General features: G+C 28.8%; 1 protein-coding gene across 1 annotated transcript; it reads left to right on the top strand.

Annotated features, from left to right (window-relative positions):
* Positions 1-7,612: 7,612 nt before the first annotated feature.
* LOC101213063 (low affinity sulfate transporter 3) lies at positions 7,613-13,435 on the top strand. The gene is made up of 11 exons (XM_004149112.3): positions 7,613-8,075; positions 8,147-8,195; positions 8,287-8,494; positions 8,617-8,800; positions 8,932-9,000; positions 10,623-10,853; positions 10,952-11,365; positions 11,630-11,823; positions 12,059-12,132; positions 12,244-12,320; positions 12,906-13,435. The coding sequence occupies exons 1-11, from the start codon at positions 7,743-7,745 to the stop codon at positions 13,047-13,049; spliced, it is 1,977 nt and encodes a 658-aa protein (XP_004149160.1). The 5' UTR covers positions 7,613-7,742; the 3' UTR covers positions 13,050-13,435.
* The last annotated feature ends 454 nt before the right edge of the window (positions 13,436-13,889 follow it).

The following is a 13,889-nucleotide window of genomic DNA, read 5'->3' as shown; positions in this document are numbered from 1 at the left end:
CGACGTTTTTCCAACGTCAAATGACATGAAAGAAGAGTTAAAAAAAAGTAAGATCCATAGTGATCAAGAGCATCACTACTCTTTGACAATGATGTTGCAACAAGCTATAGACAACGATCTCCGTAGAATATATAGTAATGTGATACCATCTTTAATTTAATGTTGGTGTTGTAATTACTTTAAATCAAGAAAGGTACTAAACCATAAACATATGTTATTTTACATATTTAATTTAATGATTGGTTGAGTAGAACAAATATATGTGTTTATAGATTATAATCTAGTTTTTGTTTGTTAGTAAAATTATAAATAACTGAGTCTTCACTAAAATTAAAAGTTGACATGTATCCCAAATTAAAATTAAAGACATAAGTTATCAAATTAGGGTGTTGTCACATATTTTCGTTATGACATTTGGATCAAATAAAATAACTTTTTCCAATATAATACTAATATTTGAGTTAAATTGTCAATATGAGCTCAGGTCAACTAGAATTTATATGTTTTTGAATACAAGAGGTTGGGTTCAAATTCTCCCACTTCATTTTATTGGACAAAAAAGGCACCTAAGTTCAATATCCAATTAATTGAACTCAAAGGTCAAGTCCAAGCCACAAAGCTCATCTAAAAGTTCTAGAAACGGAAGAGTTAAAAAATCAACACTCACATATATAATTCTTGAAACTCATTGAGGAAACGAAAAAGATTTTAGAATATATCAATATATCATTAATATAATATTCAAATCATACAGTATTGTCATAACAAACATAATTAACTAACACATATTGTCCTAACGAACATTATTAACTAACACACACTTATATATATATAAAACAGTAATGAATCAAATTTTTTATGTTAGAGGAGGTAACTTTATATAAAGATAAAATTATTAATTTATTTACCCCTCAATATGTACCATATAATAGTTGTTGAATTTTAAAAATTATATATTAGATCACTATACATGTTGATGTGTTTAATATGTAATATAAGATATATTTTTTTAGAAAACATGTAACTATTGGCAAAAGAAAATAAAAATTTGAGGTTTAATTAGAAAAAAGTTATTATTATTGTTATTTTGTCTAATACAAAGGTTAATTTTTAGGCATTTTTTGGTACTATATGAGATTTTTAGATACTGCATTAAAAGTTATATATCTATTAAACAAATAACAAAAAAAAAAAAAAAAAACTATATGGGAAGATTGTGTTTATATGCTTTAATTTCCAAATTCTTAATACTTAAATAAGCATCAAATAGTTATAAAATAAAAGATAATTTTCAAATTTAATTAACAAGATGAATCAAAATAATTATCAAATATAACAAATTTCTAAATATATGATTGACAAAGAAGGACGTGATAGATTGAAGTTTTTTCCTATATTTTATAAATAATTTTAATAGTTTTGTTATTTTTAATAATATTACTAAAACAAATCAGAAATAACTTTTCACAAATATATATAAATACATACGTAGGAAATACTTTAATTATGCATAGCAAGAGAAAAAACAAATGAAAGGCAAATGGGTTAGAAAGAGTTATGGCATCCCAATTTGAGAATCAAACAATTTTGGTGAATAGTAAGTAAACATTGGGGAGGGGACTGGGGAGAGGATACGTTAATGTTTACATGCTAAGGGAGGAGCCTTGGAGAGGTGAACAGTGCATTATGGTGTGGTCTTTAATGGTTTGTTTTTATGTCATATAGTTGGGGAGAGGAAGAAGAGAAGTGTAATACAAAAACCTACTTTTTGAAATAAGAGAGAGATCCAAAAGGGAAAAGGTAATAATAAGACACGAAAAAAAAGCATGTAAAAAGAGAAGTGAAGTGAGGGATGATGACACACTAAAATTAGACTCATCATGAAGGTTTAGTTAATTTAATTATTTAGACATAGTTTGTATATGCGAATGAAGGTCAAAGTGTGATGATAATTGGATGCTTTAATATTACTGTTTAGGGAGGGAGGAGAGAAGAGAAGAGAAGAGGTAAGGAATTGTAATAAGAAGTGTCTATATACAATGTATATGAAGAAGAGGTTTTAGGTGAATAATGGTGGTAATGGTGGTGGGTTTAGTGGATGAAATGAAAAGTGATCATTTAATTAAGATCGTTGATTATTATAGAATCAAGATATATTTTGTTGGTTCATCAACCACTTTCATAATAATAATAATAGTATTAATTTAAATTATATATATGATGTTTAATAGCAATAAAAGTTCAAATAATTTATAACAATTTACTGGGTGAGATTAATTCCATTTCCAAAACCCTAATGTGAAATTTGCTCAACTATAACTTTGGCCTTTTTGCCAACCATCACATCTTTTGAGAGTTCACATTTCTTAAACCAATCCTTTTTTTCTAAGCCTTTCACTCTTCCAAACTCCCAATTCATCCCTAAACAAGTCTACATTCATTCATTTTCTTTATGCTCTCCTTTTTCTCATTCCCTTTTCCTTTTTGTAGTTAAAGTAGTAGTGGGCACTTCTTTGGCCAGTAATAATACCTAAACTTTCATCAACTTTAACCTATTTGATTCAGAGAGAAAATTAAAATAAAATCAAACAAACAATGGTTTTCTTAAATAGTGATCATATGGATTTGTAGGTGTATCGCTAAAATAAACAGGCATGTCCGTTTAACCTGTTTAGTTGGAAAAAAAAAAGTGAATGTCTAATGTCAATTATAAATTACGTACATTATAAGTTACATACTAATTGCTTCATATCAATTATTAGCATCACCTTACCTTCGTGAAATGATGAGAAAAAAATAATTTAAGAAAATAAGTATAATTTTTATAAAACAAAACTGATCTAACACTAAATCGTTTTCAACCAGAGTATTTGTATACTAAATTAGCTATCTATTTTAATTCAAGACAATTGTACCTATCTAGTAATAACCAATCCATAAAATGGCACAAGATTGAAGAATATTTTTTTCATGATATGTTCGCCATTCTCACAATGTTCTGGCGTGTATCCTTGTGATAATAAACTTTGGAAAAAGCGTGATTCTTTTATACTTCTTTTTTTCTTGTATATTTTTCGGTAGAAAACATGTAATTATTTTCCTCTTCCTACTATTAAAAATATTAAAAGGTTATTTTAATAGTAAATATTGTTTCATAATTAAATTTAGATATTAAGGATATGAAATGATTTGAATGTTTAAAGTTTAAATGTTTATATTCATCCTGCTTAATGTCTCAAACTCCCAACCATGTTCAATTCAATAATTTGTATTATTGAAAATAAAAATAAAAAGTTACTTAATTAAATGCAAGAGATGAATTAAATTTAATATTACTTAATTTGTTGTCATATTTAATTAATAAAATAAATAAATAAGTTTTTAACTAAACATAATTAAGCTAATTACTAAAAATAAATAATTAATTGGTTATTTAATAATTAATTAAAATGATCAACAATATTGACTAGTTAATACTAAAACATTAATTAATTAAGCTATATTTTTACGATTCATCTTCATACATGTATGAAAAATGTCATTTTATATGGGGTTTAAAATTTAAGTAAAATTAGGTGAACAAATAGAAACATTAAATATTTATCTAAATTTCCATGAAAAAACTTATGAAACAAATGACTTCATAAGAGTACAAAGAGAGCCGTAGAGAAAAAAGAAATCAAATGTAATGCAACAAAATTCAAGAATAAAGCAAATAAGAAATGGTTTTGCAAAGAATTGAAGGGATTAATAATTGAATATATTGGGTATTAGTTAGGGATGGCACCATGGAGGCACCTCATATGTTGGGTTAAAGCATTTGCATTTGCATTTGACAACCCCTCTTGTTTGATTATATTCTTTCCCCTTTGCCCAAAAGTTAGCATTTATGTTTCCCATTATCCCTTTTCAAAATTAGTACTCAACCATTCAATCTCTTTCGGTTCTACACTTTGGCATTTTCTATATTTTAATATACAATTATTGCATCAATCCCATTCCACAAAATCAAACTAGATATTGTCTAAAATAGTTGCATGTGTATGTTCAGAAGTCACGAGGTTTGAATCTCTCAAAATAAATCTTGCTTGTTTGTAAAAACGATCGCATAGGAACAAATACCAATTTATACCCTAACTTAATTTAAATTTTGAGATTGTGTATTATATTTCTAAACTTTAAACTAATGATTACATCTAATTTGAATAATTAACTTTCATGAATCTATCAATTTACTTGAAAAAGATTTAATTTTTTCAATTAACTAATAAATTAGTAATAGAAATCAATTTAGAACCTTTTAAGATTATATTTTAAAATTTAAAATCACAACTACAACAAAATTGATATTTGTCTTAAAAAATAATAAACAGAGTAATCAATCCAATATCTTTTACTTCTCATTTCATTCTAATGTGATAAAAAGTACTTTTTTCGTTCTTTTTCTCTCTCTCTCGTTAGGTTTATATTATAATTTTCGTTCGATCGTACTTCGATTCCTAAACTTTGTATCTTATTTTATTTTGGATCATAAACATTTTAAACGGTTTGTAAGTCTCCAAATAAAAAATAAAGAACTTACTTTGGTCTTTTTCATTAGGAGTTACTTTGATCTTGTATAGATTTATATCATTTTTAAAAGTGATAATCTTATTTGGTGGTTTAGTGATCAAAATATATGAGTCATATTATCATTCCGTTAAAGAGTTAAAGATATAAAATTCTAAAAACAAGAATCAAAATACGTTGTTTTAAGATGAGAGACTATAATTGACATTATTAAAAATTTAGAAACTAAAGTAAAATTTAATAAGATTTAGATTGCAATCCTTTGCGTTATTAAATAGTTTTAAAATAATGTTATGTGATTCCTCAAATAATAACAATAATGTTGTGTGATTTGGCCTCTACACTACAACAGTGATATCATTTTTCTCTTTCTTTCTGTTTCCTCTTCTCTTTCCATACACAATATATGCTTTAGCTCTATTAATCTCAACTTTTATGAGAATGTGATTTATATATAACATTTTTACCCTTCCATATATCATAGGTAGATCATATTGTGACGACAACGAAACAGAATAAATCATGTTAATTTTTCTATTATTCTTAAGACTCTAGTATTAGTTATTGTCTCAATTTTTAACCACTTTATTTTTTTTAATACTCTACCCTACAAATAATTGATAATACCCTTAAATTATATCTTTATCAATTTTTTGTTACCACCGATGATAATTGATATACATCAATGGTTAATAACCTATAAGAATGTTCAGTCAACTAAACTTTGGTTAATTAGTTCTTCCATCTTGCATTATTGTGTATAAAAGGATAAAAGATAATATTTCTCCATGGTTTGAAAATTTTGAGTATTAGGATCTAAGTATATTAATGTATTAGGGAAGTTAAATGTATTGTTTATTATATATATATAGGTCCATTTTAATCTCTTTATTTTTTATTGTTCATCATAGACCGAGAAAAAATGGAGATATTGTAGTCATTGACTTGTGAAGTAATGGTACATAATATTATTTGAAAGAAGAAGAATAGAAGAAAAGAAAAATCCAAAGCTTTATCTTTTCAACGTGGATGCTGGCTTTTTCCATGATATGATATGAATATGAACATTGACATTGACAATGATATAGTGCCTTCTTCTTCTTCTTTTTTCTTTTTTTTTTTTTAAAAAAATTATTTTGTAAACGAATACAAGCAGGGCATGCACTTTTCAGCAATTTACTTTTAAAAAGTTCAATTTCTATCACCTCAATAAATCAATAAATACTTAAGTTTGGAATTTTGAATTTCATCCATCCAACTACTATATTGTTCTCTGTCATTGTTAATATTATTAGACCGAAGAAAAGACCCAATAATAATAAAATTAATTACTACAACTGACATAACTAAAATCTAGCTACCAATCTCCAAACACGTACACGAGACATATTTGAATCGAGATCTCAGTAAAGTCTAAGAAAGAAGCAATTGGTTGATCCATAATTAGGCTCAAAGTTTTGGGTTGTTTAGAAAATTTCAGTAGTTTTGAAAAAAGATTAGGTAAATTTTGTCATTTTAAAAATAATTAGACATAAAGTGTGGTTCTTTTTTTGCATTATTGGACTACGTCTATTCGTTTCATTTTTTTCTTTAATTTTTATTTTAACCATTATTCCTCTCTTTTCATTTTTTGGGTTGAAACAGTGATCAGATGTGAGACAAACCCTAATTATCAACTTGAATGTACATGTGGCAAAAATTAGGCATGCAATAAAACCATTCTTCTAATCCAACAAAATTAGCCATGCAGTCTTCTAATCTGAACTAAAGAAAGAAGGAAAAAGAATTAACTGAAATACTCAAAGAAAGAAAACAAGAAACAGATGTTGAAGAAAGCGAGACTGTTTGAAAGAAGCTAGAGAAGAAACACTAACAATTTTCTTAGTATGAATTACAAAACTTTGACTCTCTTCCACACTTCATTTTTTAATCTAACATTCTTGTGTTGCAATTGCCACTTTATTGCTCTATCACTATGGTTGTCAATTCTAGTTCTTCTCTGCCATTGCCAGTTATGTGTTAATCTTGTCACTGTCCATCTCTCTCCTCTACAACCACTTTCATTAGAATTTGAATATTTATAGAGCGTATGATCATATGATATTATATATTTATAAAGTCCATGTACAAATTGAATAATTGCATCAATTTTCATATATTACATTAATTTGTTTATGATCTTTTTATTATGATCAATTTAGAAGTGAATAGAATTATTGATGGAGGGATAAGGGTGTACTTGGAATTCATTTCAAGCTAAAAAGAGGATAAAACCGACAAAAAAAATGTTTTCTAAAGATAGCAGTTTTTTAATATTGTGTAGATAAATATAAATTTGGATTCCAAATTAATTCAATCCATTCAATTTGAATTCCCATCACGTTGACTCAACACAACACTTGATTACTCCACTGTTCATAACTTTTCTCTTCTTTTTCTATTTTTATCTTTTTACTCAGATTGTATTAATTTAGAAGTTTCGTCCCAGCATAGATGAGAAGGAATGAAAATAAACTTAATTTTCCAAATTAAAATGATTATGAAATTTAAATGAAGGCTTGGTCTCATGTATTTATTTATCTATTTGTAATAATAAAGCCAAATACACTTTTATTATTATGCAAGGAGAATTTTGATTGAAACACTACTAATTTTCAACTTTAACTTTAATTTGGGTGAGGCATTTATTTATAGGATTTTAGGGGAAAATCATGAGGTAAACACTACTCCACCTTAAAATCAATTATTAATTTACTTCAATTTTATTTTTATTTTTTTGGCAAAGAAAACTAATGAATCATTTGAAAAAAAAAATGTGTAAAATGTGTAGATTGAAGTGATGATATGTAACTATAGAATATGCAATGTGATTGTAACATGGAAACTTAGGTAAGTTGAAATTGAATATTAATGGGAAAGAAAAAGAGTTTAGGAAGTTGTATTTCAAAGATCATAAGTGGTTAAAGTAAAAGAAATATAATAATGAGAAAGTGGCATCTCCTAATTGATATAAAATTTTTGAATGGTTTATATATATTATGCTTCCATTTTAAAATCAAACACTCCCCTGCGTCAACCCCAAGCTTTTCTTCATGCAATTAATAAACCCCCTTGCCTGAGCTGTGTCACTGACACACACACCTCCCTTAGTTCCCCCAAACACTTCAACACACATGTCGATCGCTAACGCCAACACGTCTCCGACTATGTCCGGCGTCTCAACGACGGTCGACAACACCAGCACCCCTGCAGACAGGGCTCGGTGGGTGGCAAACCCACCAGACCCACCAGGGATATGTCGAGACCTCATCGACTGGCTTCGCCAAACCATGTTTCCCGATCCCACCAAGCTTTTCCCACTCAAGAACAAGACTGGAACTGCGGTCCTGGGAAGGGTCTTGAAGGGTGTTTTCCCTATCCTCTGTTGGGGGCAGAGCTATAATCTTGGAAAGTTTAAAAATGATGTCTTGGCTGGTTTGACACTTGCTAGCCTCTGCATTCCTCAGGTAAATTAAATTATGTTATTAGAAAATGATGATTAAAGTTAGTTAATTAATTGTGATGATTATATACGCAGAGTATTGGTTACGCAAATCTGGCTAAGCTTGATCCTCAATATGGGCTTTGTAAGTGTTGTAAATTAAGAACTAATTAGATGAAAGTAGTTTTCATTTGGGATTAATTAAGAAAAAGAACGTTTTAATTCTGTGGGGGCAGATACGAGCATTGTGCCGCCGTTGGTTTATGCAATATTGGGAAGTTCGAGGGAAATAGCGATCGGTCCGGTCGCTATAATATCTATGCTTTTGCCGACGATGATTCAGAAAATTCAAGATCCCGCCGCCGATCCTTTTGCCTATAGAAACCTTGTCTTCACCACCACTTTCTTCGCCGGAATCTTTCAAGCCGCCTTTGGACTTTTCCGGTCTCTAATTTCTTCTTCAGTTTCTTTTTCTTTTCTTTTCTTTTTTTTTGTCGAAATTAAAAGTAATAATTTGTATGGTAGTAATTAATGGGATTGGAATAATTATATAAAAAACATTTCAGGTTGGGATTTATGGTGGATTTTCTATCACAAGCTGCCATAGTTGGGTTCATGGGTGGAGCTGCCATTGTAATTGGACTTCAACAACTCAAAGGATTGCTTGGAATCACTCACTTCACTAATAAAACTGATATCATCTCTGTTATGGAAGCTGTTTTCGCATCATTCCATCATCTTAATAATGATGTAAATTATTTTTTTATTATAATTCATACTCAAAACTTCAATCTCATTTTAATTTAATTCCTTCCCAAAACAAAATTAATATTTATTTTTTAATATCTGATCATGCGGTGATGATCTCTTAAATTTTTCAGCAATGGAATCCCTTGAACTTCATCATTGGCTCTTCATTCCTTTCCTTCATCCTCATCACCAAATTATTGGTAAGTTTATTAGCTCAAATCTTAATGGTGGACTCTTTGTTAGTTTAGGCGTTCTTCTTTTACACTATTTTGTCTAAGGACAATTATTAGTCGCAGTTGCACCTTTACCACCTTCGTGTACCATAGTAAATGGAAACTGTCTATAATAATTATCTTTTGGTACACTAAAAACTATTTTGTTCAAAATATGTGCTACAGTTATTTTAAAACTTTTGCTATTTTATATTTCTCATTCTCTTTTTACTCTTTCCTATAATATTTAGTATTTTATTTTTCAAATTAAAATAGTTTTCACTTCAATACATACTATTATGATTCAAATCAAAATAATTTACATTTCAAACTCAAACTATTATAATCAACTTCTTACTTCAATAATTTACATTTCAAACTCAAACTATTATAATCAACTTCTTACTCCAAAAGTTTTTTTGGATGAAATGCATTTAATAAATGCAACCAAATTTTTTATAAAAAAGAGAGAAGAGAAAAGAAAAAAATCTTAAAAATTAAAGTTAATTGAATAATGCATAACTAAATTTAAATTTGATAGTGAATGAATCTAAATTTTCAAATATGTCTAAGTAGATGCATAAAATTCATATTCAATATAAAAAAAAAAAAACTTAAAAGGATAAGAGAGATTTTGATAAATTTTGTTAGGTTTCTTTCTTTCTAATAGGCTTAAAATAGTTTAAAACTTATATTTTGTAAATAGTTTTTTTTTTTATCTACAAGAAATTTCCAAAGATTAACTAGTAAGATTAATTAAATTTGATTTCTTTTATAATGCATTCTAAATTTTCAATATCCAGTTGGTCCGTAATCAATAATAATAATATAAAATTTAGAGACAAAACTTATTAATCAAAGAAGTTCAAATTAAATACTACATTATAAACAAATCTCAATACTAAATTTATAATTTAAACTGTGTTTTTTTCATTTGTTATTTGTTAAAAAACAATAATAATTTTTTAAAAAAGAAGAAAAAAAACTATTTGTCCATTTTGTTTCCTTTAGTTTTGAAGTGGATAAATGAATTTTCTTTTGTTTTTTAATTTTGATTTTGAATTGGTTGGGTTTTTGCTGTCGTAAAGCTACAAAGAAAAAGAAAAAGTTATTGGCATCCACAATAAGAAAAAAAAGTAAATGATGAATTGATGAAATGAACCTACCCATTTTCATGGCAAAATTCTTAGATCCTATTTTCACCAATAATTTTCTCTTATTACTTTTCACTTTTTTAGTTTAATAATACTTTATTCATTATTGTCAACACTTACAATATCTAAAAAAAAAGTTTCAATTTAGTTTTAGTTTTAGTTGTAATTATTGTAATCCCTATAGTTTTAAAGTTATGCAATATTTGTGTCTCTATGGTTACTATCATAATCCAAAGATTTTTAAATTATAACATTTAAATCGAACCTAAAGCTGAAATTATAAATTAAAACATTTTAAGAATTAAGAAATCTCGTAACTCTAAAAGAGAGTTCGACAAAATAAGAGTTTGAGAGGGAACTAAACTTTCTTCTTCTACTACTTCTTCCCTCTCTTAACTCTTATACTCTCTTCTATAATCCATATATAATGTTGAAACTAAACTTTGTAATTTGCAGGGGAAGAAGTACAAGAAAGTATTCTGGTTACCAGCCATGGCTCCATTGGTGTCCGTAATCCTATCAACACTTTTGGTGTTCCTCACAAGAGCCGATGAACATGGCGTCAAGATCGTCAAACGAGTCCCCCCTGGCCTTAACCCAATCTCCACTCAAAACATCCAAATCCACACCCCTCATATCTCCCAAATCCTCAATGCTGCCCTCATCGTCGCCGTCGTAGCTCTCACTGTACGTTCCATCCTTTAATAACCATATATATATTTCTTTGTAAGATATATAATATGTTTTAATTTAAGAGTGATTTGGAATCACTTTTAACATTTCAGGAGGCGATTGCTGTGGGGAGATCATTGGCATCCATGAAAGGATACAACATTGATGGGAACAAAGAAATGGTTGCGTTAGGCTTCATGAACCTAGCTGGATCTCTTACTTCTTGCTATACAGCAACAGGTTCTCTGTCACGTTCAGCCGTTAATTTCAGTGCCGGTTGCGAGACGCCAGTTTCAAATGTAGTGATGGCGGTGACGGTGATGATATCATTGAAGATGTTTACCAAGCTCCTCTACTTCACTCCCAACGCCATCTTGGCTTCCATTATTCTCTCAGCTCTTCCTGGCCTCGTTGACATTCACCAAGCTTACAATATATGGAAGATCGACAAGCTTGACTTCTTGGCCTGTCTCGCAGCTTTTTTTGGAGTTCTCTTTCTATCTGTTGAATTCGGCCTCCTCCTTTCGGTAACCTATCTCTCTATTTCTAAGTTTAGAAATATTACACATTCATTCATTTAAGTTTTGAGTTCTATATCACAACATATAAATTGTTGTCGTGTTGCATGGGAGGCATTCAGGTTTGATTTGTGAGTTCTATATTTGTGTTCAACTATTTTTTAAACAGAAAAGACATACTTTTGGACTATGCTTCTAAAATTAAAGCCAATTAGTGATGCATGTGATATTTCTTTTTTTTATTAGTTTAGCTAATTAAAGTTGTATGTGCAGTTGGTGATATCATTTGCAAAGATAATAGTAACCTCAATCAAACCTGGGACAGAGATATTGGGTAAAATCCCTGGAACCGATACCTTTTGTGATATTCATCAATATCCAATGGCTCTCAACACTCCTGGAGTCCTCATCGTTCGTGTTAAATCTGGCTTACTTTGCTTTGCAAATGCCAATTTCGTAAAGGACAGGTAACATCCCACAATGTAGCATTGATATAGTTTTACACCATCGTCAAACTGAACTTTTATCTAGTCAGACACAGTAGTATGTTCATGTTTGAATTCACCTCCAACGAACGATATTTTGTTGTCTACTAATTAACAATATGTTAATGGTTAGTTAACTACATTGTGTTGGTCTTATTGAAATATAGATGATCCTTTGTGAACTAATTCACGTTTAATATTTGTGTTTTTGATTTAGGATTTTGAGGTTCATCAGCAGCCAAGAAGCATCAGGAAAGGGAATTACTCAATTCCTAGTCATTGATCTCTCCAGTTAGTTCAATTTCTATTTCTCTCTTTTTTATTATAAGATATGGACACAATATATATTTTCATATGTTTACTTACATATACGTGGTTAATTATTTTCTTCTCTCTATGTAGATTTAATGAACATTGACACTTCAGGAATTGCTTCTCTTGAAGAGCTGCATAAAAATTTGGCAACTAGTGGAATAGAGGTGACCATTATATTCTCTGTTTCTTAAAAAGAAAAAGAAAAGAAAAACCCAACTTTTGATCTAGTCCTTTTATCTTAACTCAATAAATCAATTTAAACTTCAAACCTGGATATAACACCCAATTAAATTAAGATAAATGATAAAAATTTCCTAAAATTTTGGAATGTTACACCTTATAATTACAAACTTATGGACAATAGATAAAAGTAAACTAAAAAATCCTCCTTTACATTTTCTTAGTGCTAAGGAATTAGATCTTTAATTGAAGAAAAATCATGTCAATACTATCATTGAGTCAAACCCATTATGTGGCATTGAATAATATATATAATGCATTTTGGATCTAGGAGTTGATGAAAAAATATAATACCATGATATAAGAGATTAAATTGAAAAATGAACTTTAATTAACACAATTAAGGGTTGGTTTTCTTCCTCAAATTCAGATATGGTGTGTGTGTATATATAGAGAAGCAATCAAAACAATATTAAAAAAGACAATTTAAAGTAATTTTGGTTTAGTATTATATTTATTGTTACTAACTTAAATTTGTTGAGTTAATTTGCCATATTGTTGTACCACAGATGGCCATAGCAAATCCAAAATGGCAAGTGATTCACAAGCTAAAGGTATCGAATTTTGTTGCCAAACTCAAAGGGAGAGTTTTCTTAAGTGTTGGGGAAGCTGTGGATGCATGCCTTTCAGCTAAAATGGGAGCTGCCATCTAAACCACAAACCAAAATCATCAAAGTATAAATGAATTTAATTAAAACAAATAATGAAACTTTTCTTAAATATTACTACCAAATTATCAAAATGTAATAAATAAATTATGCAATTTTACCAAATGCTACTTCCTATATACCTATAGCTATATGTTTTGTTGTCTTTCTTTCTTTTAATGTGTGGATTATAATTGGTTTGATCATATGTTTGTGTTATATATTTGCTCTCTGTTGGACCAAACTGATCAAATAAATTAGTGGTTCTCACTTATTGAACCCTACTATGTTGATCTTTTCCTTTCGTATTGTACAATATAACGATGTGTTGTAAAATATGTATAACAATAATTACTATGAGAGGAAAAAAAAACCCATGTAATTTAGTTTGATGATCTGCCTTTTTTATTTTTACTTGGTATTGCTTATTTACATTTGATCTCTGTTTAAAGTTTACCCAAATTTACTTATTAATTGATGAACCAATAAAACAAAAAGTTAATATATATATGAAGTTCATAATTGGAATTATCGAGGTTGTCAAGGTGTATTTTCTCCTAAATCATGAAACTATATTAGGTATGATGATTTTTTGGAATTTGTTTGAAAGGTCCAACTCTTTCAACAACGAAGTTGATAACTTTGGAGATTTTTTGTTCAAACAAGCATTGTCTTAGGCTCCTCTTTTTGTCCACAAAATCATAATATGTTATTGCTCATATTATGGCGTTGTTGGGTGTCCTAGGCTAGGTGGAAGAACCCCTTATACATTGGACTCTAATGAATTGAAATCTTTAGTTCCCTTTGGTCTTATTTGTACTGTTCATATACATTATTATAGATATT

Source organism: Cucumis sativus, unplaced genomic scaffold, assembly GCF_000004075.3.
Source record: "Cucumis sativus cultivar 9930 unplaced genomic scaffold, Cucumber_9930_V3 scaffold78, whole genome shotgun sequence".
Classification (NCBI taxonomy): Eukaryota; Viridiplantae; Streptophyta; class Magnoliopsida; order Cucurbitales; family Cucurbitaceae; genus Cucumis; species Cucumis sativus.
The sequence above is the reverse complement of the archived record's forward strand: the minus strand, read 5'-3'. Positions and strand labels throughout refer to the sequence as shown.

Excerpts from the sequence above, each read along its gene's own strand:
- LOC101213063 (XM_004149112.3), top strand. The coding sequence starts at position 7,743 with ATGTCGATCGCTAACGCCAACACGTCTCCGACTATGTCCGGCGTCTCA. Across the intron at positions 8,076-8,146 it reads CTAGCCTCTGCATTCCTCAG|AGTATTGGTTACGCAAATCT; the intron begins GTAAATTAAATT and ends TTATATACGCAG. Across the intron at positions 8,495-8,616 it reads GCCGCCTTTGGACTTTTCCG|GTTGGGATTTATGGTGGATT; the intron begins GTCTCTAATTTC and ends AAAACATTTCAG.